We start from the raw sequence: 27634 nt of genomic DNA, 5'->3' as shown, positions 1-27634 counted from the left end.
TATCAGGAACTAGTCTAGAAACATAGCCCCTTAGGGCGGAGAACCCTATATGACTATTCAGAAAAAGTAGAAATACTTCGTTAGTGACAAGCCCCGTACAAGCCATGGTTCACTTAACAATTTTATCGTTAAACTAAGTATTTTCTTTATCGGGGTATGTGTATTATTATATATACATTACAAAGTATATCGATATATATCTGCCTTCAACTTTCAAATTCTGACGCAGATCTGGTCAAATTTCTGTTATCGCACATCTCAATAAACATGGGTAAATCATATCAGTTTTTAGATAGGCTAATTCATATTTGTCAAACAAACTGAAATTCACCGTCCACAAAGTCAGCAACCTTTATACCCTTGATAGAAAATCTTGAATTCGACGCCCACATTGCCACTGCAATTACTGACTGAACAACAATTGCGATAAAATGCTTCAAACAGATTGCTTTCGACGGAATATATTTTCAGAAAGAACTTCTATTGGATCCAACGATATATATATCGACGATAAAATGGAGATCTAAATTCAGACGCGGCACCACTCGCGCAAATCTCATTTATTCACAAAGACGAGTGTTACGTCATCATGGGGTAGGAATAGATTAACTGAGTACGACTTTCTCGAACCGCACCGGTACGGTACTTAGACTTAGCAAGCTTTTGAACGTTGGACTAGCACATTAATTTATTTTTGACATCATTCGAAAGATATTCTGCCGTAGTAGATATGTTAGCCGACCGGATGATACGGTAGAAGTTGAAAACAGGAATAAAATGCTATATACACAGACCAGTGACCTGCGGTGAGGTTCATGGCTGGTGAGGCACGCCCCCCCTTCCGCTCCCACACACACACACACACGCACGTAAAGTAGCCTACCTGATAAAGAGATCCAAAATGTGAATAACAACAGCAGCGGGTCGTACAGAGCATTTTCTTTGCACACTGATAGCCGTTGCAATTCCCATTATACAATACACGTAGGACTGGTCGCTATTGTGCTAAATGGGCAAGTTTAGACGGATAATAATAACTATCTCTTCAAGTACCGGTATAAATTATTCGAAGCATAAAGCAACGACAATGCAGCCTATGCAAGTAGCTATTACATACCACAATTTTACGGAAAATAAATAACAGCTACATAAGTAAGGGAATGTATTGCTCCGCATTACGTATTGGCCGTCGCTACTATATAATTCCTACAAGACAGTCAAGAGTCAAGACTGCTGTATTCCGAAATCGATAGCGCGTTTCACTGTGCTGCGATTGTCCAATTGTTAGCGAATAGTGCATGAGGCAAAGTCGTTTGTGCCTCACCTGGCTATTGTTGCTCTGCGATGGCATTGTTTGTAATAAAGCCGAATGTCACCTTCCTTGGCGATTTTGAGGGGGTTCTGGTGGTCTGACACTCTGAATATTTGGATTTTCGGAATCAGTGTGACGATAGCATTTGATTGATACCAGTTGTTATGAATTCCGAGCTATTTATGATGAATTGCATTGTCGCAGGTGAGGCACGACCATGCCTCACCTGTGCCGCAGCTCTCCTTTTGAATATTAATTATGAAAATTGATGATGTTGTGTGAAAAAATGTTCAAATTTAGTTATTTATGAACATCGATATAAAATATCAATAATCATCGACTCGAGGGAGGGTTTTCACAATTTTCACTTATTCGCCCTGACGACAGGTGAGGCACTGCCTCACCTGCCTCATTGGACCGCACGTCACTGACACAGACAGTTCAAGGCATTGCTGAGATCTATTTTGATGGCAATACTTTCATTGGCAGCAGCATTCAATAAATGAACACATATACCACCAGGCAAATGCGGTATCGTAGCGAATAATTTATCTGCGATTGGCTGTATGTGTTGGTCAGTTGTTGGGAGCTTTGCGGGGTACAGCAGCTGCTCGATGGATTAAATCACCACGATGATCAAAGCGGAAAAACGCCGTAATAGAATACTCAGTAGTAGCCATGATCCGTTCATATCAAGCATAGGTTTGGTGTCAGTGATTGTTTTTTTTTAATCAGATTCGTAATCTCATCGTCTATGAGCGCACGGGCCGTGTCGGTATCATTCTACACAGCTTAGGGTTACCATACGTCCTCTTTTGAGGGGATTTGTCCCTTTTTTTACTTTTTTGAAAATGTCCTCGGAGGACGCCCAGATGTCCTATTTTTTCAGATTTTGTTCTCTTTTTTGAGAATTTTGGTTAAATAAATTGCAAGTTAGACTTCAATCTGCTGAAATAACGCTCCGGCGGGTATTTTTGGAGCTGAGTCAGAAAGTTGACCTTTTTCTTTAGTCAACCGTCCTCGAAGTGGGAAAAATTTACCATTTTTTCAGGATTTTCCTCCGGTCTTGCAAGTCTGGACATTTTGAAAAAGTGTCCTCAAAAAACTATTGCTAACATAGCTAGTGTTTTGAACGATATAGTTGAATACTTGTGGTTGCTAGAGCGAATATTTTCACATATTTCAATTTGATTAGGTAAATAAGATCATTTCTTGTTATTACAAATGACTCTTCTATGTGCCGAATTGCCGATATGTATTACCTACTAGCTCCGTACACGGCGAAGGTCTCCGCACAACTGATTCATATTTCACAATTCAGTTTTTCTAGGCTGTGACGCATATCGAATGAAACGCGGCTGGAGCGTTCCTCGAGCAGAGCAAAGAATGATACGTATATGCGCGAGTGGTGCCGCGTCTGAATATCATACGTGTGACCTGCGCTTAAAAAATGTTCTCTGTATTGGCTAAGGGTCGCAATTTATTTCATTTGTCTCTTCTTGAGTCCACCATCATCGCTATGAGTAAACCTAGTTTATGCCAACAGAAAGAATTTGTGTATCATTCGAAAATCGCGCATTAACTTGTTTTGCTTCGCTATCTCCATGCCAACGCTTCAGTTCTCTCGTTTTCCTAACTTTGTATATTTTCCGTGTGACATCGTAATTAGCGATATATATTGTTGTTGAACTTAGTTATTCGAATTCTCGCAATATTGCTGACGATGTCCCTTGACGAGGGTTAGCCGAAAATCTTCGAGAAAAAATATGAATATTTTATTTACAGCGTAGATGTTGAACCAAAGTCATCAATATCTTCTCTCGTCGAAAACTGCTGTGTCGTCATAGAATTGTCAAATTCGGTTCTCGCATATTACTCCATGCACAGCGTGAGAGCTTATGTAGTTCCAAACACCGTGTCTCGGACTAAAAGCTCTTCTCACTTGTAATAACATGTACTCGCGAGGTGGTGTAGGTGACGGGTAAGATGGTAACCATTGTAAGTGATTCCAGTCTACTTCAATTCCAGATCTGTACAGCACATGCGATGTCTGTCAAAAGGTAAAGGAATTAATTTGGAAAAATCACCAGTATATTTTCTTTTATAAATACATCGTTCCTAGTGTGTATTGCTCTGATGCCGATCGAAAAGTAATCTCCAATGGCCTTGATCGGGTATAATTTAATCCGCGAGTACGGACGGTCCCCTGTTGGCAGTGTTACACAGATACGGACGGATTCCTCTGTGAGTTGAATTACATGAATCACTGACGCAAATTGACGCGAATTACGTACGTTGACATCATGTCCTGGGTACGTTCGTGTTGCGTTGCCACTAAGATTTGGGGTTATGAAAAGTATCGGTTTAGTGTGAAAGGTTTATGATTTGGATATCTTTTCATACTGTTGCAGTCTAGCTAGAGTGGCTGGATGAATGAATCCAAGTTTGCCAACCCGAGAAAGATCGCCACGAAACGATTTCTTCAGTTAAGGTTGTTGTTGTTATGTTGTTGTTGTTTATTAAAAGAAAAAAATTGGCACTTATCACCGGTTGTTCTCTTCAGTTATGGTATAGGTCTACATAAATTCGGGAGCGAACATTTTTTACCATAGGCATTAACAAGACAAAGCTGTGCTCCAATCTAAATGATGTTTACGTGGAATCTTAAATAGGAGTTTCTACGTCCGATTGCAGCCGGATTTCAATAAACTTGTTGACAACTTTGATCGAACACAGATGCCTCATTGACTGCAACAGCTATTGTAGTTCATTACGCTCAATAAATTCGGTGAATGGTGTTTTGGGATTTCCGCTATAAACATAAAGTTTATCATTAAATACAATTTATTACTTGTATAGATGGATAAATACGCCATTAATGTATCGATTCAGGAATCCCTCCCTCCAAGTACTTCATTTCCCATACCAGTTACTGGAAAAGTTGTCCGCCCTTGGTCTATAGCAGTGGTCGGGAACCTATGGATCGCGAGCCATATATGACTCTTTTGGGTATAACATATGGCTATTTGCCAAATATTTATTTTTGTACTGAATTGATCAATATTGCAGCGACCTGTTGGTAAATTTTCATCACGGACAAAATTTTTATTATTGTGGCAGTATAAACATGTATTTGAGAGGTATGGACAATGTCATCTTCGGGTTTAGGGGCTCGGACCCCGTTTTCAAAATCATCAAATTTAAGTGACTGTCACGCTGGTGGCCAATATCACTCACAAATTCTTGGTACCCGTGTGCGATACGTTGATTAATCAAAGAGCATAGCAGACATGGCGACGCCCATTTCAAAGCGCAGTTTTCGAATACACATTGTATTCCTGATCTACGGCGCGAAATGAACTGTTGTGGATGTGATATTCACAATTACAAACTCGAATTAAAAAAGACGCCATAGCTATCCACGTTCTTGGTTGGTATGTATATAGCTCTATGCAGTACCGGCGATAAAATGTATGCGTGTAGCACAACGTTATGTTATCGCCGAATACTTTGAGAATTGAGAAGTCGATAAGTATTTTGGTTTTCGGAATAAGTGTGACAGTCACATTCGATTAATGTCAGTTATAATAAATTCTTAGCTACCTACGATGAATTGCGTCATCAATGATGGGGCTTGACCCGTCTGTGCCTTACCTCTCGTTTCGAGCTTTATTTTCGAGCAATAAATATCAGTTTTTGCAGAGAAAATGTATGTCGAACACGAGGAATCCCATGTAGTGAGTTCAAATTAGTGCTACCATGACGTCACGAATTATCAATTGTGACGTAACAGTTGATCGACATGTATGGCTCTTTGGGAGTTGAGATGGAAAAAATAGGGCAAATATGGCACGGACCCCGCGGACCCCCATCAAGTTATACTTCAAATCGTCATCTCTGATTTGTGCAATAGCCCTAAACAAGCAGGAATGGGCGACTTAATATGATACTGCAAATTACCTACTAAAAGACGGACCTACGGGGCTCGTTCACTTTCGGACCAAAAACACATTTTCTCCGTAAGGCTGTAGTCAGTTTGGTCCGAAAGTGAACGAGCCCCGTTCTAGTCTGGTTTCGTCAAATTACGATTTGATTATTAGGCTTCAAGTACTTCGGATATGCGACTATCTTACCCGTCAATCTATTCGATACACACGGACATAGGTCTGTTTCATAACTGAAAGTAATTGAACTACTAAGGTGCAATTACTTGAAAGTTGGGATGTAGATGAAGCCATACGAGCAAGTATCGTATAGCTAGCATCGGATTATCTATCGAACATTCGTATTATTTGAATATGTGAGTGGCGGTAATAAACTTCAATATTGCTTTCAGATCTATATTGATCGCAGTGGAATTTATAACTCCAACACTTTTCGTGCGCACCTTATCAAGAGTTAACGGCGCAGGAATGATCGCTAAATGTAGATCTGCTTCCCATCTGTCTCTGTCTCTAAAATTGAACAATCCTTATTTTTGCCGGCAGGAGTAGTTTCTATACATCTTAAAATTGTCCATTAATATATAGGCTACCGCTAATTGTCCGTGTAATATATAATTTGATTTTCTGTCGTCTCTTTATTATGATTACCGGTACAGCTGATTTGCCTAGCGTTCCGTTTTATTATTGCATTGTTACGCCACAGTTTGCCAATTTAGCTTTCGTTTGGATCTCTTTCCATAATCTAATCATGCTTCATATTGTGCCGAATAGGCACACGAAAAGTCTTCGAGTTACTAAATTCTACTGCAATGAATCTATTCTGAAAGCAATATTAGTATTTTGTCGACTATCTGTGCTTCTACTGCAAATCGTGTTAATAATGACGGATTTTGCCCAACGTTAGGATATTTTCTAAATCGACCGTATGATTAAAATTTCATAAAGATCGATTGATTCACTCGTTTCAAATTCATGGGTGTATAACTGATTTACCAATACGAGGGGTGGGGTGGGGTGCAGTGTTGTCTATCCCCTTACGCATGACTGGACAATGCAAAACCATCAGATTATATATACCAGTCCTAATTTTTCACAAATACAGTCTTCAATTTGAAAAGTTCAATTTCTCGGCTTTTCAGTTTGCGCAAATATGGTTCAGCTGCGGAGAGAAATTATTGTATCAAAAGACCTTCAATCTTGATCAAACTTGCCTCCACACCAGACGTAGGCGTGTTCTACGTGGTAGAATCATAGAATTCGGAGTAAGACTGTTAATTTGCTAGTTAATACTTGTTTTTTTATGAAATCTGATGGTCCTATGGACATTTCATGAAGCATTATTTGGAGTGTACAAGAACTCCTTGGAGAAACAGGCTTTCCAGCGTTCCAGCCAAGAATACCAGAAAAGAATTCCCTCATTTTTGTCCAATGAATTATTCTGAGAAACCAAGATTGACGTATCATAGAACGAATAGTACATTGAAGTCATACAAGAAATTGTGAGAAGCTTGATTGTCACTAATAGGTTGACTTGTGACGCTCGTTATCACGCAAAAGAACTCTCAGTAACTCAGTGAGTGAATCCGAGCGCTGTGCAACGTATCCGGCAATATTATGATAAACGCTCTAAGCACCGCCCAGATGTCACCTCTTAGAGACGTTACAAATGCACGGTCTTCATAGTCGCCCTTTACAAAGTTGCCCGAAATAGCGAGGAAGTTGCCTTAGAGCCAGAAGCGCATATGATATACAGCGCACAGTATGCATGTCAATCGGGCAACATCTCGAGAAAGTGACCGGCAACATTCGGCCAAATGATTACTGTATGCATAGTGATAAATAGTCACAAAATGACTTTTCTTGAAAATAGGATCATACTATTCATGTAGAGCAGTGGTTCTTAACCTTTTTTCTTCCAGCGCCCCCTTTCTAAAATTATCGTGCTCCAGCGCCCCCCCCCCCAACTTCACATTGTAAGGAATGTAATAAAGACAATGAGTATGAGGGAGGGCCGTAACAGCACTTCGTGAACCCCCCCTAAAACGATTGCCTTGCGCACCCATAGCGTGATAAACTGAACCTCTGAGGGCTTCGCCCCAACGAACCCCATATCGTGATTTTGATGGTCAGCAAAGTTTGTGTGGCCTGGTCGCCCTAGGTACCAAAATTTTCTATAATGCATGAATGAATAGGTGGTAATTACATATATAAGTCGCTATAAACTTTTTATCCTCTCAGCCCACGTAATCAGATTTACCAGCAGCACTGAGTGAGCTTTTGTATGGGAAAATAAAGGGCACGTAATTAATAATTAAACATATTCGGGCGTGCCCGCAGGTACAATTGTTCGTTACCAGGGCCGTAACAGCACTTCGTCAGCCCCCCCCCCCCCCAAACAAAAAACGTTGGTCCAGGACCCCATCGGGTGATAAACCAAACTTCCGGGGGACTTCACTCCCAGACCCCCATTAGGCTGTCCTCTAATTGCTGATAGCCTATTAGGTATCTACATTGGGTGTCCATTTACTGAGGCAGCTATTCTCGCCTTGTCGCGCGAAGCACGAAAAATTTCACTAATCAATGATTAAATTGTTCAATATCATCGGGAATTGCATTTAAATTGAGATCAATTTTTATCCTCTCTCTGCTCACGTAAACACATTTACCGGTAGAGCTGAGCGAGGTGCAATGTTCCCTCTAAGCTGCGCACGTGCGCAGTGCTGACATGGTCTCTGCACACAGAAAATCTACGTTGCGCACAACAAATCCAAAGTTATTACCTTTTTTTAGTCGTTACGCACTGTTGTCCAAGAGTCAGCGCAGTGAGTTGTTGAGTGTGCGCAGACTCATCAAAACTTAAAGCGAACATTGTGAGGTTTCTTGGAAACTGTAGGGCCCGTTACTAATAATTAAACATATTCGGGCGGGCGAACCCGTTGGTATGACTTCGTTGCATGATGTTATTTCGTGACCCCCTGTCTGCAATATCAAAAAATATAGAATCGCTCAACGGGGATATCGCCCAACAGGAATATCCCTGTCCCCCAATCGTACTAAACTAAAAGACGCACACGATTTCAGGTTGGTATTTCTGCACTGACATATAATTTTTCCCTGCCAGATGGAATTCGTCTTCTGGGGTTCAGATTGCCAAGACAGGAACATTCGGTGTCAGTCATTTAGGCACCCATGGACGATTGAACCTATATGTATTTTGAAGGCTATATGTAACGAAGTTTTCGGTGTTAATTTGATCTGAATACTCATTAAGGATATGTCCTATCACCACGTCAACTACTGCGAAGCCATTTTTCTCCAGCGCCCCCCATACCGCCCCCCTGAGCCCAGCGCCCCCCATACCGCCCCCCTGAGCCCAGCGCCCCCCATATCGCCCCCTGAGCGCTTCCGCCCCATTTCATAATCGCCAGCGCCCCCTGGGGGGCGCTGGGGGCAAGGTTAAGAACCACTGATGTAGAGCTAGGGTTGACTTCTATTATTTCAAATCGAATTCTGCAACTGCATTTTTTGAAATATATGTGGTCGTGTCTTGAAAATTTGCGCCTTCGATTTGATATGAACGAGTGCCGAAAATCCATTTGCACAAATATATGTGGTGGCGAATGTAATAATAGCACATAACGCTTCCGACGACGCATATGGGTCTAATCGCAACAAGTATGGCACCAAAATTGACAAACGCATTTTTAATGAATATATACCGTCAAGCCTGGTCTTGTCTATCCAGCATTCTATCTTGAAGTTATCATGGAAAAAAGGGCTATGTATATCACAGGAGAGGAACGAATTTTGTAAAAATTTCGAAGTCGCCGTGATTGACCTTACTCATCCAACTTTTTTTCCATAATTCCCAACAAAACATTTCTAAACAGCAAAATGTTTGTATCAGTAGGCTATTGGCAAATAAAATGAGTCTGCACAGTGTAGGATATTTCAACTCAGATGATCATTCTGTTAATGTGACCTCTGTAGTTTTACTAGTAATGAAGAGAAACTGCCTCGTGATTTTCTGAATTTAAAACAAAATTTGTTTATCAATTATTTTGAGGCTTCGTGGACCCCCTGAAAATGCTTCGCGGACCCCCGGTTGAGAACCGCTGGTCTACAGGATGCACCGGGCACGCCAATTGAACAGACACTGGTGTAGGCAACATTACTCCCATAAAAATTCAGTTTAGGGTCGGTTTTCCATACGTCCATTCATATGTCTAGAATTTTATTGTTCCAACTGTGTCATATGGAAATGCTAAAATATGCCTAAATGTCCGGAATTTGATACAACCATTGAATTTTGAAACAATGCTGCAACCCCCACATTTTTGCAGGTCGCAAATATTGTCTGTTCGTCACAACTGTAGGGTTTAAACTTGTCAGCAACTCGTATATGACTTGTTTTAATTGCATATTATATTTTACGATGATCAGCCTTAGGACTTGGCGTGTTCTGTTTCATGGGTTCTCAAACAAATCGTTTGTAGACAAGGCTTCACAAACAGAACCGTAACTACTGCACCCCATTCCTATCAATTCGGTTATTTTCTTGGTATGGTGTAACGCCGTTTGTTTGTTTCAGTCAAAGACAGTTGTTTTCAACCTGGAATTCTCGACTCCGGGGAGTCGTTTGGCATTTGTCTGGGGATCACAAAGTTGCTGAAAGTAATCAACTCTCACAATAAGCCGTGAGCCAGTATGGGTGGAGGTGTTGCTCTTATAGTAATGAGAATTTGGAAAAAATTGGTAGTTCTAGCTCTAGTTGCGGATTATAAAAAGTTATATATCTAGTTTTAGTTCCATATTTTGAAAAGTCATTAGTTATAGTTGTAGTTATATAGGTGCGTGTATATAAAGGATTGAAAGCGATAAAAAACTATCGCAGCAATAAATCTGTTGTAAACCAAATGATAATACCAACGCTAGCCTAGAGATCACCAGAGTTCAAATCGGAGATGGAGCAATAGCCCTGTGCAGGGTCGGCGGTAGGGTTGGGACTTCGGGATCAAATTTGAAATCCCGGGATCGGGATTTCCCGGGATTTGCGCTTCTCAATCCCGGGATTTCCCGGGATTAGCAAAGTAGTAAAATACCCACACAAGCTACACACACAACATTTATTCCTTGTAGTATTGACGAAAAAACATGCTTCCGTGAATACGAATGAAACCCAGCGACAGAAGGCCACCCGGATAATGAGCGTTTAAATTCATGTACCGCCTGTTTCGTATAGAAGTTGATTCGTGAAACGTGATCGAAAAACGTCCAATGCTGCGTTTTATTGCCATAAGCTCTTCTTCCACACACTTACGGATTTATTTGCTGTGCTCGATCACCAAGTCACGAACCCGTTTGCGACATCTTGACAAGTCATAGCCATAAGCCTTGGAGGCCCGACGAATTCACTCACTTTGGGTAATTGAATAAATGTTCACCCGTCCACAGCAGTTAAATGGTTAAGAAGTTCAATGAAGCGAGGCTTATGCGATTTATTTTATAGGAATCGATCTTCCTCATCTTTATTTTAGCTGATCTTTCTTTGACGTGTCCGATTGAATCATGCCTGATTTAATTACTATCATTTGTACAGACCTTAAATGCGTTATTAGTCCCTTTGTGCTAGACACTAAAGCTTTCAAAACGTCTTGACACAAGTTGCATTTGGCTTTTTATGTAGATTTATAAAACAAGCAGTTTCGCTAAACATGTGATTTTCTCTTTGCATTGACATTTTCGAAATTCGCCATTATTCGACTTGTATTTCACCTCCACAGCACCGTCCTTGTGACTTTCCGATACTCAGTTACACTGCTACGATTCGTAGACTACGACGGTAGTGATTGTGTAGTACATTGTTATGCCATAGCTGGCTTTAATATCAAATAATTGTAATTGTTTTCGACAATCAGCAGAGTTTGTGGCATTGTTTTATTACCAAAGTAAGAGATATGGCGCTACGTAAGCCTTGGAAAATGCTCTTTACAAATCCCGGGATTTCATTGGGAGTAATCCCGGGATCAGGATTGCTTCAAATCCCGGGATGCCGGGATCGGGATTTCCCGGGGTCCCAACGCTAGTCGGCGGCCCCTGGCACGCGTGTCATTTGTAATTTTTCCTTGCACGCCAATTGATTTGACGCAAACAACCTCACAAAACCATGTTTGTTACAGAAATCGAAATAAAAGTATTGAAAATGGTGTATATAGGCAAAACACTAAAAATGTTATGTATAATACAGAAATACAGAAGTAATTCCAACCGTGGCGAGGACAAGAGAACGGTATCATAATATCGTAGAATACCGCGGGGATTCTTTAGTCTGTAGGGGTGAACTGTGTAGCCTACAAGTGGGAGTCCGACTATTAGTAAATGGCATTTGGGCGCTGGGCATCGAAATGACCGGCGTCGAATAGTTCTGTGCAGACAAACAGAGTATTAGACAAGGCTTGGTGTGATATGAAACCGACGCGTATGAAACAGGGGTGGAAATATTTTTCATGATCGAGCCATATCGCTGTAACAACTATAGTTCGCGGGTCACTTGTTGGCTATGGCAGTGCTCTTCAACCGGGGTTGTCGTACACCCTAGGGTGTACCAGAATTTGCAAAGGGTGTACCACTCGGATGGGGTGTACAGGGGTGTACCAGATCCGAATTACAATGAGCCGATGGCTAGCTATCACAAAGGCAGGTTTATGGGTCAGTACAGGTTGACGCACAGGTTAATGAGCATGGTACGATGTTATCAAGTGTAATACTGTACACGGTTTGATTGTGATGTCATAAGCACAATTTTCTCGTATTCATTTAGCCGTCGGCAATAGACCAATAGTTCCGTTTGGTGTTGGAAAGTATGCAGTTAACAAACATGTTTTCTGCTAGTCATTTGTCTTTTAGTGATTTTTGAGGAAACCGCCGCGATAGCTCAGACTTCTTGAATCGGTACTTCATACCCGACGTTAATAAATACCGCAATGCACATAGGCCTAAATGAAGTGACGTAGCCAGCCAGGGTCGAAACAGCATCCATGATGAAATCGAAACCCTTTTGTTTTAAAATGTCGATTTTATGTCCAATATTTCGACATACATTTGCAATTTAATATTTTGTTATTAGTGATGCAAATTAGCGACAATAGACTGTGTATAGCGACATACGATCTGAGGTTACTGACATCTCTTGCAGCCCATGCGCTACTATCGACTGTGTGTGGTGTGGGGCAGGCCTGATAAGCAGTAGGCTGGTGCGCCTGCTATCATCGCTGATCTGAATTACCGCTTCTGCAGCAGTAGCTTTACCTACTCTCTCCCCAATACTGTTACATTTAGGTTGATTATCGTTCCTACTGTCATGCTGTTTTTGGGCTGACACGAAATAAATTCCAATTTGCGTGACAGGCGACCTAACTGGCGGCGAATAGACTCTATGACCAAATACTATTTTATTCAAATCCAAATTTTTTGACGGCAATAACTCCGCTTCTACTGGTTGGAATTGAACCAAATTTGAAGAACATCGTTTTTATAGACAACCTAATACTTTCATCGGGTGAACAGAAAAATTTCAAATTTGTCGTTATTTCTTTTTCCCGTAGCAATGCGGCTACTGGTTGGAATCGAACCAAATTTGGTGTGTAGGCTTAAATTAGGTAGGCTAACCTAACAATTTTATCAAGTAGCCAGTGCGATTTGAGAGAAAAAAAGTCATTTTTGAAGACCCCTAATGAACAGGGGTGTACGAGTTTTGAGCAAACGTTAAAAGGGTGTACCACTCCGAAAAAGGTTGAAGAGCACTGGATGGTACCAAACACAATTGACATGAAAATGACCAAAACAACTACAGAAAGTCAATATTATGATAAATAATGTAAAATGATGTAAAATGAAAAATTCAACAGACGGTTGATACTGGCAACCCATCATCCGTTAGAAATGTCCTGTGCTCACGTAAATATAGAGATAAATTGGTAAGCAATTACGTACCGACAGATTATACTTCATTCCCAGATAAAACTCAACGTACGACAAGCCGTATGGCATAATCCTCCGAACCAGGTCCTCCACAGCATTTTGTTGAGCTCGATCTTGAAATTCAGCCAATAAAGCTCCATGCTTGGTACATTCTTCTAATGCTTTCTCGTAATTCGTAATATCCGTTGAGGATGAAAGATAAGGAACAGTGAAACATCTTTCCTTTAGCAGCAGCCCTCCTTGTTTTATGCAGTCAATTTCTGTAAACGTCACAATGAAAGGCGCTGTTACTGGACAACATCCTCATAAAAAAGGTTTGCAGAAAATTCAAGAACAAATTCGAGACAAGATGACCACGGCTGCTGCCCTAATATCAACTCTGAACAGTCGATTCGCCATGTGTTGTTTGCCTCAATGGCCATAGAGCAGGGGTGGGCAAACTACGGCCCGCAACGTCGTTCTGTGCGGCCCGCGAGAGTCTAAAGAATAATATTGATTGAATGCGTACTAAAATCGAATTAGGCCTAATGTAGAGACTTGAGTAAACTTTTCCTTAGTATATTTCACCATGATAATTCTAAGGCAATAGTTGTCAAACTGAGGGCGTGCCCTCATTGGGGCGTGAAAGCATCTGAAGGGGGCGCGAAGCGAAGCTCAACTGAAATTTTTTTCGCGCTCCGCGCGATTTACATACAATTCGTGTTTGTTGTTTTGTATTTAGTCTGAATTTCATGTTTAAAAATCTCTCATCCACAGTCGTAACCTTCCATGCCATCAAACTATCGGTTAAGTTTTCTAGCAACCTGGTTGCATTTTATGAGATGACGATAAGGGGAGGGGGGCGAAATCTTTCACCATCATAAGGGGGGGGGGCGTGTCTTAAAAAGTTTGAGAACCACTGTTCTAAGGTTCTAAGGTTAATACCTTTTATGCTCATTTTCTGGCGCGACAGCCCGATCTAAAAGCCCACGCAGTTTGAAAGGTTTCAACTGCTAAACATCACAAAAATCCTAACGAGATTGACATAATTCGGATCACGAGTGTGGTTTCAGATTGACCACTCTAGTTTTCAATATTTCAGAGATGTGCTTATAAAAACGATTCGCGCGTGTCTTCGTTCTCTGTATGCGTAGAGCAGTGGTTCTCAACCTTTTTGTCTTCGCGGACCCCTTTCGGACCGCCACGGCGCCCGCGGACCCCCACGAAGTTTTAGTTCAAATTTAGCTCAATTATCGTTTGGTTGACTTCTATTATTTCAAAGCGAATTCTGCAACTGCATTTCCTGAAATACGTGGTCGCGTCTTGAAAATACCTACCGAAAGTGCCAAAAACCCATTTCCACAAATATAGGTGTCGTCGAATGCAACAATACCGCGTAACGCTCCCGACGACACATTTGGGTATGATCGCAACAAATATGGAACGAAAATTGACGAGCAAATATTTTAATAAACATAATTACGTCAAGCCTGGTCATTTCTATCCAGCACAGGGGTGGTCAACCCGTGGCCCGCGGGCCTATTACCGAAACTTGGTATATTATCAAAAATAAATTACCCATAGGTAATTTATTGAGAACTTGATGCAGCGCCAACCAAAAATTAGATTAGCCTGACCGCAAAATTTGGAATGTTGTTGACTAAAATAACAGTTCCGAGATATTGACGTATCCAGGGACCAGCCACATAGTCGTAGATCCTCGTATACGACCATTGACCATAAAGTAGAATATTCCGCGCATTCGCCGAAATCTTCGATATTGAAAAGTCCAAGTGCCGAATAATCGTTGACCTTGCCAAATGAGCCCAGCGGTATGCAGAGAGACGACCCACAATTTGTGCAAGTAACATTATTTTTGACTACTTGGTTGCGCCGATAGCAGACGATATATATAAACGTAAGACCTTAGTAGCTTTCACACTCTATTTAACGTCCACTTGCGAATGAATATAACTTTATTAGTTACACGAGCTTTCGGAGCGCTGCTCCTTCATCAGGTGTCAAAGCGAAAGTAACGCAAAAAGAGCAACGCAAAAATATTTTCAATTTGAACATATGCATATTATGACATCATAGGGAATGAGAAATTCTAGATACTGAAGTCGCGTACTCTATGACGTCATAGACACAAATATCAAGTTTTGATTTGAAATGCAAATAGTGAGTTGTGTGCCTAAAATCGGATTGGATAAGGTGTTTATATGCTAATTTGAAAAGAACAAAAAGTGCTAAGTCAAGCATTCATGGTGTAGTGAGACATACATCCTCTATCTATATTCAGCCCTTGTCGGAAAGTATCAAATTTGTCGATATATTTTTGTTCTGTAGCCTTGCGGAGAGTAGCGTCTTCCATGTTCCCGACCAATACATTGATAGTCATGTCGCTCTCCGAGTGCCCAGCGGAAGAAAAATGATCACCGACAGGCTTCGATTTGTTACCTTTCGAGATATCATGTCGGTGACCATTTACTCTCTTGTGGAGAGGTTGACTGGTTTCTCCTACGTACCATGCATTCGTACATCCTTTTCGACAGCGAATCAAATATACGACATTACTTGATTTACAAGTAAAATGGCCTTTGATGTTGTGCCGGGCGGGTCCTTTTGTAATCACGGTGCTGTGATTGAGAATAGCACACGTCTTGCATGATGGCTGTCCGCAATTTTCCACGCCATTTTCTCGTCTTGACCGAGGTAGCCTACTATTTACCAAAATGTTACGCAAGTTGCGTGGTTGCCGGATGGCTAAAATAGGTCTTCTCGGGAATACTTCATTGCATTTCGGATCGTTGATTAGTATTCGCTGATGTTTTCGTAAAATCTTACGGATCTTTTCTGCTCCCGGGAAATATGTAGTGACCAGCGGCACTCTGCGATCTTGTGTTTCCTCATTGTGATTTCGACTGCAATCAAGGAGCTTCTCTCGTGGTACATTGAGGGCCCTTTTTATTTGATTCCTTATCAGCTGTTGATCGTAGCCAGATTTGATTAGTTCGTGTTTCAAAACTTCCAAATGTTCATTTTTGTCCTCTTTCTTCGAGCAAATTTTATGAATTCGAAGGGCTTTGCTGTAGACTATTCCTTTTTTACAGTGTACTGGATGGAAACTGTGGTAGTTTAAAATCTTACCAGAGTCCGTTGGTTTACGGTAGAGTGACGTGAAAATGCGACCTTCTTCGATGTTGACAAGCGTGTCGAGGAATGAAACTGCAGTCATCGAGCTCTCCATGGTCAGACGAATGTTAGGGTGAAAGTCGTTTATTGAATCATGAAACTTTTTCAGTGACTGTTCTCCATGTGTCCATATCATGAAAATGTCGTCGATGTATCTCGTATAAAATATTGGCCGCAATGTTTGTGTCTCCATGAAATCTTCCTCAAAATGATGCATGAAAAGATTTGCGTATTGCGGAGCAAATTTCGTGCCCATTGCCGTTCCTTGAAGCTGTAGAAAGATCTCTTCGTTGAATTCGAACGTGTTGTGAGTTAACGTGAAGCCGATAAGTTCCATGATGCTTTTCTTTAAAGGATGTCCAATTTCTGCAAGAGATCTCTCCACAGCCTCCATGCCATCCTTATGAGGAATACTTGTATACAGGGACAAGACGTGTGCTATTCTCAATCACAGCACCGTGATTACAAAAGGACCCGCCCGGCACAACATCAAAGGCCATTTTACTTGTAAATCAAGTAATGTCGTATATTTGATTCGCTGTCGAAAAGGATGTACGAATGCATGGTACGTAGGAGAAACCAGTCAACCTCTCCACAAGAGAGTAAATGGTCACCGACATGATATCTCGAAAGGTAACAAATCGAAGCCTGTCGGTGATCATTTTTCTTCCGCTGGGCACTCGGAGAGCGACATGACTATCAATGTATTGGTCGGGAACATGGAAGACGCTACTCTCCGCAAGGCTACAGAACAAAAATATATCGACAAATTTGATACTTTCCGACAAGGGCTGAATATAGATAGAGGATGTATGTCTCACTACACCATGAATGCTTGACTTAGCACTTTTTGTTCTTTTCAAATTAGCATATAAACACCTTATCCAATCCGATTTTAGGCACACAACTCACTATTTGCATTTCAAATCAAAACTTGATATTTGTGTCTATGACGTCATAGAGTACGCGACTTCAGTATCTAGAATTTCTCATTCCCTATGATGTCATAATATGCATATGTTCAAATTGAAAATATTTTTGCGTTGCTCTTTTTGCGTTACTTTCGCTTTGACACCTGATGAAGGAGCAGCGCTCCGAAAGCTCGTGTAACTAATAAAGTTATATTCATTCGCAAGTGGACGTTAAATAGAGTGTGAAAGCTACTAAGGTCTTACGATTATTTTTGACCGAATTCATGCATTACCATTGAAAATTTTTCGCGCTGTGCGTGTCTAGGTCATAGATGTACAATTGCACATGCACACTGAGTCTTCATGTCATAATTGTTATTGATTTTGATACATATTATTATGCGTATCGTTTTCACCATTACCAAATCGGGTAAAGGTCATCAACATTCAAGTGGCCCACGCAATGGTTCGTAAATCTCCTGTAGCCCTTTAGCCAAAGTTCGTCCACCCCTGACTAGCAGCTTATCTTGAAGTTATTATGAAAAAATCGTTGTGTAGGCTTATATCACATAATAATGGATTTTTGTAAACATTTCGAAGTCACCATGATTGACCTTACCCATCCAACTTTTCCCCCACAATCCCCAACAAAACATCTCTAAACAGCAAAATATTTGTATCAGTAGGCTATTGGCAGCAATTTAGCAATTAATATGAGTCTGTACAGTAGGATATTTCATCTCAGACGGCCATTCTGTTGATGTGAGCTCTGGAGTTTTACTAATAATGAAGCGAAACTGCCTCGTGATTTTCCGAATTAAAAGAAATACGAATTAGTTTATCAACTATTTTGAGGCTTCGCGGACCCCCTGAAAATGCTTCGCGGACCCCCAGGGGTCCGTGGACCCCCGGTTGAGAACCGCTGGCGTAGAGTGAGGGTATTTATTTTTTATCTACACATAGTGGAAGCGTGTCTGAAGCTAACATGGTTATGATGTTATCAGCATTGTGTGTCCTGGAACTGTACCAAAAGTGGAATTAGTAATAATATATGAACGGATCGCTGCTCACAGATTCAAATTTCAATCCTGTTCTAAGCAGGGATATCTAGATATCCCTGGTTCTAAGAATCGGAACAACCGACTTTCATCTCTATAGTTTTGACGAATTGGTTATTGAGGTCGACCATCCTATAAAATCTCGCCACTGTTCCTGACGCGTGTACGATATCATAAAGCAATATTTGATTTCTTTGTATTGAGCATATCTCAAGGTCCTCACTATATAATCGAATACCAATATTGCGTTTTGGTTTATAATCCTATTTTATAAGTGCGGCCTGCGAATGGATTCAGATGTTGAATGCGGCCCGCGAGCTCAAAGGTTTGCCCACCCCTGCGATAGAGGGAGCCGAACAGCACTTTGTTAACCTCCCCCCGAAATACTGGCCTTGTGTCTTTATGTGGGGTTGAACTCGGCTTCCGGGGTCATCGCCCCTCATAACCACGTTTTGCTATCGGTAATTGGCGATGGTTTCTATTTGACAAAAACAGGATGGTGTTAGACTTCTGTCTTCAGTGCACTTTCAAGTTCAAGTTATAGTGTTCATCTCACATTAGTTCACATAGAAGCTTGCCTCAAATAAATAATAAAGTCCAGTGTCGGCCTGGAATATTTGAATGATAGGCATGCACATTGCACACCGAACTAAAAGTAATAGAAAACATGAAAGGACAAGCAATGAGAACGAAGTGATATTTGTCGACAGGCGGGGTCGGTATGTTATTAGTTTGTTTCCGGTAATCTCGAACACTGACAAGTGTTTAGCATTGTCATTTATCATTTCCTATACGGTGCAGGATTTCTCATCCCTTTTTCGATTAACAGTTCTATGTATTCGATATATAATGTGGATTGGCGTGTACCAGTTTTGAGTAAAAAGGGTATTCCGTTTTAAAGGGTTGAAAGTCACCGACTATTCTTGGTATGTTTTGAGTAGTGTGAAATTACGATATTTCGGATTAAACCCTGGAGCGCGACAGCGACAACGATCAAATATCATTCGAACCGGGAACAATTGTAACACTTTTGTATTTTCCAACATTAAGTGTTTATCCCGTGGAAATTTCATATCCAAAGTTTTATATAAAGAAGCCCACAAGGCCACACAACTCGATAGTCGATATAAAAACTAAATTGGAACTCAATCAACAATCAATCATGGTAATTTTAGTTCGCAAAAATCGGTGCTCAAATGTTACAATCGCTCCGTACCCAGGAGCAATTGTACCACCCATTCGAGGCAATTATAAAATTGTTGTTTATAACTAAGAACAAACGAAATGAACAACGAAAATGGGAGCACAAATTGCAGTATTGCATTAAACTAAAGAAAGAGAAGTTGAACGCTTCCAGGCTACGCCCCATCGCATTTTTGGCATCTAAATACAGTATCACCCTTTGTGCCTTCTTCATGAGTTTAAAGTGTACAAGAAACACATTCATTCCATCATATTCCTACACATATTCAGACTCTTCTACCAAGGTATTGTTGTTTTGCGTGCATAATGGGTTGGTCATTTGGTCACCTGCGAAGTTGCGAAACCGACCTGGCTAACATATCTTGGTTGAATGAGCCGATGATAGTGGAGCAAAACGACGACACAACATTGCGTGGCGTCAAAGCTATAATGACATTCTTTTGTTTTGTACAAATTTAAAATATATTGCTCACACCAAATGACAAAATGTAAGTAGGTCATGATGAAAGTCAGGAGATGAGGATTCAGTCATGGGCAAGTTCAAGTGACTATTGAAGGTCGACACACCAAAAGTTGATCAACATGAGAAAGGGTGGTTAAATCACGGAAATAACAGACCCGTAAGATTCACATCACTACTTTTGTATGATCGTTCCGACAGATGATGCTGTTAGAATTGGTATCGAAAGGTATTATCTGTTCTGGTATTAAACTTATGGTTTTTGCAAGATTATGAACACATATGAAAAAATATATTCAGCATTGAAAAGCTATTGTAACGGGGCAAAAGTAACAGAGTGTTACAATTGCCCCTGACACGCTCGACCATGATTAGTGTCTCAGTATGGTACCTTCCCGGCGATGCAAGTAGGCCTACTTGTTTTCCTATCATTACGCTAGACTATGGTAGCATCGTTCCAGCTATATTACGTTGTAACCACTTGAGATACTATTCGTCTGAACAAATTATTCCAGACCAGAAAATATTTACTCAAGAGTCTAAAATGTCGTTTTTTTTAAATTATTCCGGGGTTTCGCGTCGTAGCTCAACGTAACTTCAGGTATGTCAGAAGAGATAACTACCGCAAACGCACTCAAAATATCAAGGTGATTTCCACACCCTACTGGCGGTGAGCTCGATTATTACATTCGCCCCTAGTTACATTTGTCCCCGGTCTCCCTACACGGATTATAACATATACTAACTGTTATGGTCCATCGCATACATGATACACAACTTCAAATGTATTTTTAAATTATCGCTCGAATGGTTGGCGAGTTAGAACATGGATCAAATTTGAGAATGAATAAACTCTTCAGAGAACGATTTTTGGATGCATGCATCAGACTTCACAAAAAACAATCGTCATTGTTTTGATCATGGTGCTCAATTATAGGATCATTTGAAAACGACAGCGCTCTAGGCATACCGTTGCGGCTGACAAAACTGATATCACATCCACGGATTTTACTACCAGTGGCTGAATTTGCTATCCTCACCGACAGACAGTTGTAACGCTGATGACATTCTCATACTCTCTAGACCTGCTGTAAAAGGCCATAGTAGCCGATCACTATACATTACAATACTAACAACAACAGCAACAACAAAAACAACAGCAACAACAACAAACACAAGCCAGCTTCGCAGCAGCTTTATATTCGATACAATTGCGTGCATCTTGCATAACAGATTGGTAGAGAAAAGTTTAGTCGGAATATAGTCGGAAAAGTGAAATTGCTCACAGAATAAATGACTAAAAAATGAATACGCTTCGTATGACAGCTCCGCAGTTGGCTCCGTTGATGGGGATGTGATAAAGTTCTATTTTAACCTTACATGCTTATGTTAGACAGTAATAGAGTATACAGTATTTGTTGAATGGTAAGGAATCGAACAACTAACCTGAATGTATAACTAACGTGCTTTTATGCGATCTGTGCCAATTTCTGCAGTTTATAGCGCAGCTGCAATAAATTTGTTGCACAACAGTTCCTTATTTTGAATGCTTCGTGCGTCTTTACGCACGACCATGAACCGAACAATTGATTTTCCACTTAACGACAAGGATGATTCTTCGGGCACAAGTGAGTGGAAGCACACCGTCCGAATTTAGCGGAGCCGACTGTATTTTGAGTAGTCGAGCTTTTCAGGCAAATGTTATGTCAGAAAAATTAAACTGCGACATTAAACCGACCTTCGTAATGCAGCGATGGTAATATTTTTCAGCAATAAGTCACAATATATTACCGACGTTTCTGCGCGCGTCACTCATCGGCAGGCCGTGTTATTTTTGGCATTTCAGGAGCCAGATGCCAAAACTGCCAAAAATAAAAATTTGAAAATGCCAATGATGATACATTTGTCATTTTCAGGAATGAATCGGAGTGTGACCAATTTCTCATTCGCTTAAACTCGCTTCACCCGGCCTTGCAATTCACAATAGAAAAAGAACGCAATAACTCGTTATCATTTCTGGACGTATTAGTTGAAAAGCGCAATACCAACAAATTTGAAACGTCTGTTTTCAGGAAACCGACATTCACAGGCCAATACCTCCGCTGGAATTCATTTAGTCCTCGGCGCAGAAAAATTAACCTCATAGGGACACTCGTGCATAGAGCGTTGATGATATGCTCGGGTAACAAACTGAGTTTAGAACTTGACTACATCCGAAAAATCTTACTTGATAACGGTTACCCTGAACACGTCATCAGCCGCGGCATGGAGAGGAAACTAACGCAATTCAACGCAGAAAAACGAGCAGAGCCCACCGCACGAACAATAAAAGATGTTTATATCCATCTACCTTGGATTGGCCCCATTTCCACCCGCTTTGAAAAACAATTGATTTCTGCTGTCGGTAAATGTTACGATACAGTCAAAACCAATGTGATATTTACAACAACACAACTGCTCCCTTCAACACGCAAAGACGTGCTTCCTGCACTTCAACAAAGTAATGTAGTGTACGAATATAGGTGCCACTGTGATTGTGGCTACGTGGGAAGAACGTCAAGACGTCTGCAGGACCGCATAAACCAACATGTCCCCAGATTTATCAGAACACGTGCGTCACGCGATGTGAAAAGCTCACCCTTAACTCATCCACTTAAGATTGATGCTGATCGATCAAAGGCCATTAATTCTGCCATCGGCAAACATCTGTTGGATAATCCGATTTGTGCGAATAATTATCGAGACGACCGATTTCGAATCGTAGGTCGAGGTCGTTCACAATTCCATTTGTGTGCCTTGGAATCAACTTTTATCAAAATACACCAACCAAAACTCTGTCAACAAAAGGAGTTCGTGTATCACCTAAAAATAGTACATTGAACGTTCTCTCATTCGAAATTTCATGCTGGTGACGTCATATTTTGTGATACGATTGTTGATATACAATGTTCTTTCCAATTCTCTACTAGTTGCTGACGATTACCCCTGACGAGTGTCAGCCGAAAATATTCGGGTTCATTTCAATATGAATATACTATTTAATTGTATATTGAAGTTCTGTACCTCCAAGAAGCTCTTCAAAATGCCAAAAATAAGCAATTTTTGGCATATGCCAAAAATAACACGGCCTGCAAAATAGTGCATTTTGTTCATGGTGTTGTGTTAACATGACTGCTTTACAAGCGAGAAGAGCGTTTGTGGAAGGCAGGTTTCTTAATCTGGGTCCAGCCCACCCATTAGGGGTGAAAGCATGGTGTCCTAAATGGTGTGGGTACAACGAGCTTGAACGGCTGACTGCATTTGGTTTACGTCATACTTTCCATTTGTCCAAAGGCAATTTTACGACCATTTTTGACCAGCTTGTCGAGCGCTAAATTTGATGAAACGGGTATCAATGAGAAGCTGCCGCAGTACTGATTATTAAAATATAAATTATATTCTGCTCATGGAACTGGAACCCCCGAAATCAACCACGATTTTTGCATCGCGATCGAGTTGAACGTGGTGACGCAACAAACTGTCTGGCTATTTCTGAGCTGCATACCAGTGCATATAGTCTCGTTTTGCCAGACAGTCTTGTTGCGTCAATGTTCTTAAACAATCTAACCTTCCCAGGATTCTTCCATGCGAGTTGGTAATATTAAAGCCTCCTGAAGTGACAAAAGTCCTCCGAAAATATATCGGTAGACTGAAGGAGAAATGATAGTCGGGCTACTAAATAGAATGTGTTGAGAGACAACGCAGGAAACTCCTGGAAAAGGATCGGGAAGAAAATTCATTCCGCGATGAGATCGATGGCACTGGCGTAGTGATCTCTTTTCATGATGCATGGAAGCCGGTTCGGCCCTCCAAAGATTTTGAAGCTCTGAAAACCTTTTGTGGATGACTGGCTTTCCCTCAACGGCTACTGTTGAAGCCGATATTTCCCAGATTGGCTGGGCGAGAAATGAATTTAGGAGAAACTTAGCTGACATGAGTTTGGAAGCACTGTTACAGTGCAAACGATTCAAGTCTATTCAACAGCTGTAACAATCAGCTGTTGAGCGTGTTTTTTAGGCTTTCCTTTCTTTTTTTTTGCTCATTGGCACCGATTCCGATGGATACTGCACATTTTGTGGTTTTGTTTGATATTATTAACCTATGAAATCGTTAGGTTTTTTCTTCTTATTATTGTTCGTTGGCACTGATTATACGTGGATGCTGCACATTTTGTGGTGTCTTTGGACAAACTAGCCCAAATAAAGCGTTTTTGTGACTAATTCGAGGCTGAAACTATCTATTTAGAGGACGATGCCAAAACTGCCAAAAATAAAAATCGAAAAATGCCAAAAATAAGTTATTTTTGGCAGTTTTGGCATATGCCAAAAATAACACGGCCTGCTCATCGGCAATAATACAGAACGATTTCGCTTGAAATGGACCAAATCATGCAAAGAAAAAGAAATTTTGCAATAAAGCAAATAAGTGGTCGCGGCATGACGATGGGTCGCGGAGTCTGTAAATTTGAGTCGCGACCGCTACTTGAATTTATTGCAACAATTTCTATTTCTACTTTTACCTTCATACTTTGACAATGACTTACTTATAAGAATGGCATAAGGCACGTTGATACCATCACAAAAATTTACTCGACAATATTCCATAACCTACCTATTGTTAAGACTGAGAGGTTTCTTGTAAGTTCAGTATTCCTTGAAGTAATTCTTCCCAAGTCTGAAATTGAATCGTATTACTACAGTACATCAAGTATTGTGCAATAATGGATATACATAATCTTACAATTGTCGACTTCTATACCAATGGCTTTCTTCATCCTGTCGTAGTCTACTATTCCTGATGGACCATCATTTCCTGGTGTACCTATTGGTCCAGGAGCACCTGGTGGGCCCATTTTTCCAGGGGGTCCTTGTTGTAGGCCATAACGAGGTTCCGCTTCAACTGATCCGTCATCTGTGAAGACATCTTTAATGTTCTTGCAAACAAAATGCTGTTGGTTGCTCGACACAAAGCGCAGGTACAATGCAAGAACAAGGGTAAATCTCCAAATATTCTTCGACATTATTTGGCAACACACAATATTTGACTCAAGAGACGAAAACAGTCATTAGACCTGGCCTCAGTTGTCAAATACGATACAGTCGGTGCATGCAGTGCAATATCAAACAACTGCGCAATCATAATATATATATACTTATTGCTATGACGACAAAAGTAGTGCGTGACCAATTTGACACGACAATTTCCAATCTCGTGAGTAATCTTTATTCGTTTAATTTGACTCCGTGTTTTGTGGCCAACTTTTACAATTGTCGCTCATATCTTCACATCATTTCTTCTACCATTTCCAGATCAGAGGTGCATGGGCCGCAAGCTACATGTTGCAATCCTCTCAGCTAACGTGTGACTCCGATCAGTGTCTGTTCAAAACTGTCAGCTTTGATGTAACGATAAAACGCTACAAAGCTGCTGTTAGAAATAAAATATCTTTAATTAAATAAATAGCAGATGAGGTCTCCGATATTATGTAATTAGATTTCGATCAATATGAATTAATTTATGACGCATCGCAATAAATCACGATATCCCTATATATTGGATATATACATGGCGACACTAGCTCCTATAAACGGTGTCATCATCACCGAAGAGAATGTAGGCTTCGTTAAAGAAATATGAGAGGGTGTAATACAGGGGCGGGCAACTTCTCTAGTCGGCGGACCGGATATAGGAAAATTAAGTACTTGGCTGGCCGGATTGCGGAATCGATACATTATTCGCCCATTTATTCACATATATAAAGAATATATCGTTTTTAATGAATGTTTCAACGACAGCAATGCCACTTCAAAGACATTTCTCGCTGATAAGGACGAAAACAATGTTGATTTGAGAACAGCATTGTTATATAGCCGGCGCTATGTCTGCTTCTCTCTGATCAATAGGGCGATTTTTTTAACCTACAAAACGGAAGATTTTGACCTATAAAATCAAAATTTTGACATTTTTTGAACTTAAAAATCCTAATTTTGACCAAATTTGACCTAACGTATGCAATTTATGTGTTTTCCCGCATAATGTTAACATTGTGCTACTTATGTTCATTTCTGGTTGAAACTATCTGCCCTGTCCGAAGTAGTTTGGCCAGAAAAAAACTTCTTTGCCTCAAAAACTGACAAATTTTTACATGAAAAAACTTTATTTTAACGAAATCAAGCCATATGACTAATTCCATCAGTTACATTACGCAATATGGTAAAACTATTCAAACATTTTTGTGGTACAACGAAAGATACTTTCCTACATTCTCGGGTAGCTTGTCAAGAGTTGCTTGGCTGACAACACCGAAGTTGTGCGTACACTGTTGGTTGACAAGCCGTGTTACTTCATTCTGGCAATGGTGTCTACATCACAATTTTTCATCATGCGCTTCTTGATATAAGAACCATGTAATACCCACGCAGTCTTGCTTCAGTTGGGATATTGCGGTACGTTGAGCATAACATCATGTCAACCTATTTGTTTCATTTGAATGTTTATGATTCACAATGAGCAGACAATGGGCCGTCTACAACGGTTGGCCTATAAAGTAGTCCATAAGCTGTAAAATGTCAAATGATAAGTTCACCGACAGTGCAAAATATACGATACAAACGACATGCAGGTTGCAAAAAAGTTTTAACTTTGTAAACAATTTTGATATTTTTTGACCTAACGTCACAATTTTGTCCTAATTTTGACTTTTTTGACATTAAAAAATAATCGCCCTTCTGATCAATTAACCCACGGTGCAATCCATAATTAAGATTTCCTGTCGTTCGATAAGACCGGTACCCCAAATTTACCAATATATCAATTCATTAGGGTTGAGTACATGGTAAATGCCGATAATGCAAGCCTTCTCGCTACGACGAACTTACGCGTCAGCTCGACTCTCGCACGCTGCACAGTGCACATACACGTATATAATAACATACAGTCACTAAAATTTGACGTTTAAGCGAGTAGTGGGGAGTCTCGGCAGACTGGAGCCGCGGGCCACATTGTCATGTAAAACTGGAAACTGTCCGCGTGCCGGACAAAATTCCGTCGCGGGCCGGATCCGGCCCGGGGGCCGTATGTTGCCCGCCCATGGTGTTATATACTTCCTTTCAAATATTTTTGAGAAAAATGGCTCCTCAATCGATCCGACGATCTTTTGGCATGCTAAAAGAATTTTCACTCAATAATATCAGTGATGCAGTGACGTACGGTGAGGTTCATGCCTGGTGAGGTGCTGACAAACGAAAATAACGACCCGGTATAAATGACTATTGCGGTCGAAAACACCATAAAGGCCACAAACAACGACAACGCTGTCTATTAAGTAGCTATCGCATCCCACAATGTAAGTACTGTATTGACGGAAATGCATAACAGCTATATTAGTTAGAGAATTTATTTGCTCATCATTACATGTTGCAGTCGCTACTATATAATTCACACAGCACAGTCGATTTCCGAAATCGATATTGCGTTTCACAGTGCTGCGATTGTCCGATTGTTCGCGAATAGTGAGCGTGAGGCATATTACATTGTGCCTCACATGGCCATTG

The 27634-nt window shown here is 40.7% G+C and overlaps 1 protein-coding gene across 1 annotated transcript; it reads right to left on the bottom strand.

Annotated features, from left to right (window-relative positions):
* Positions 1-462: 462 nt before the first annotated feature.
* LOC145438080 (uncharacterized) lies at positions 463-26299 on the bottom strand. The gene is made up of 4 exons (XM_080315476.1): positions 24822-26299; positions 24693-24755; positions 13249-13496; positions 463-3362 (listed from the first exon to the last, which is right to left on the bottom strand). The coding sequence occupies exons 1-4, from the start codon at positions 25099-25101 to the stop codon at positions 3165-3167; spliced, it is 789 nt and encodes a 262-aa protein (XP_080171602.1). The 5' UTR covers positions 25102-26299; the 3' UTR covers positions 463-3164.
* Positions 26300-27634: the final 1335 nt, after the last annotated feature.

The sequence above is a fragment of the Botryllus schlosseri genome, chromosome 4 (assembly GCF_051294905.1).
Source record: "Botryllus schlosseri isolate E-star chromosome 4, Bs_hap1, whole genome shotgun sequence".
Classification (NCBI taxonomy): Eukaryota; Metazoa; Chordata; class Ascidiacea; order Stolidobranchia; family Styelidae; genus Botryllus; species Botryllus schlosseri.
Note: the sequence above shows the minus strand (reverse complement) of the source record. Positions and strands in the feature narration are given on the sequence as shown.

Bases quoted from the DNA above. Each gene is read 5' to 3' on its own strand.
- LOC145438080 (XM_080315476.1), bottom strand. From the start codon at position 25,101: ATGTCGAAGAATATTTGGAGATTTACCCTTGTTCTTGCATTGTACCTG. The intron at 24,756-24,821 runs GTAAGATTATGT...ATTCAATTTCAG, and splicing joins TGGTATAGAAGTCGACAATT to ACTTGGGAAGAATTACTTCA. The intron at 3,363-13,248 runs GTACGTAATTGC...ACCTTTTGACAG, and splicing joins GAATGAAGTATAATCTGTCG to ACATCGCATGTGCTGTACAG.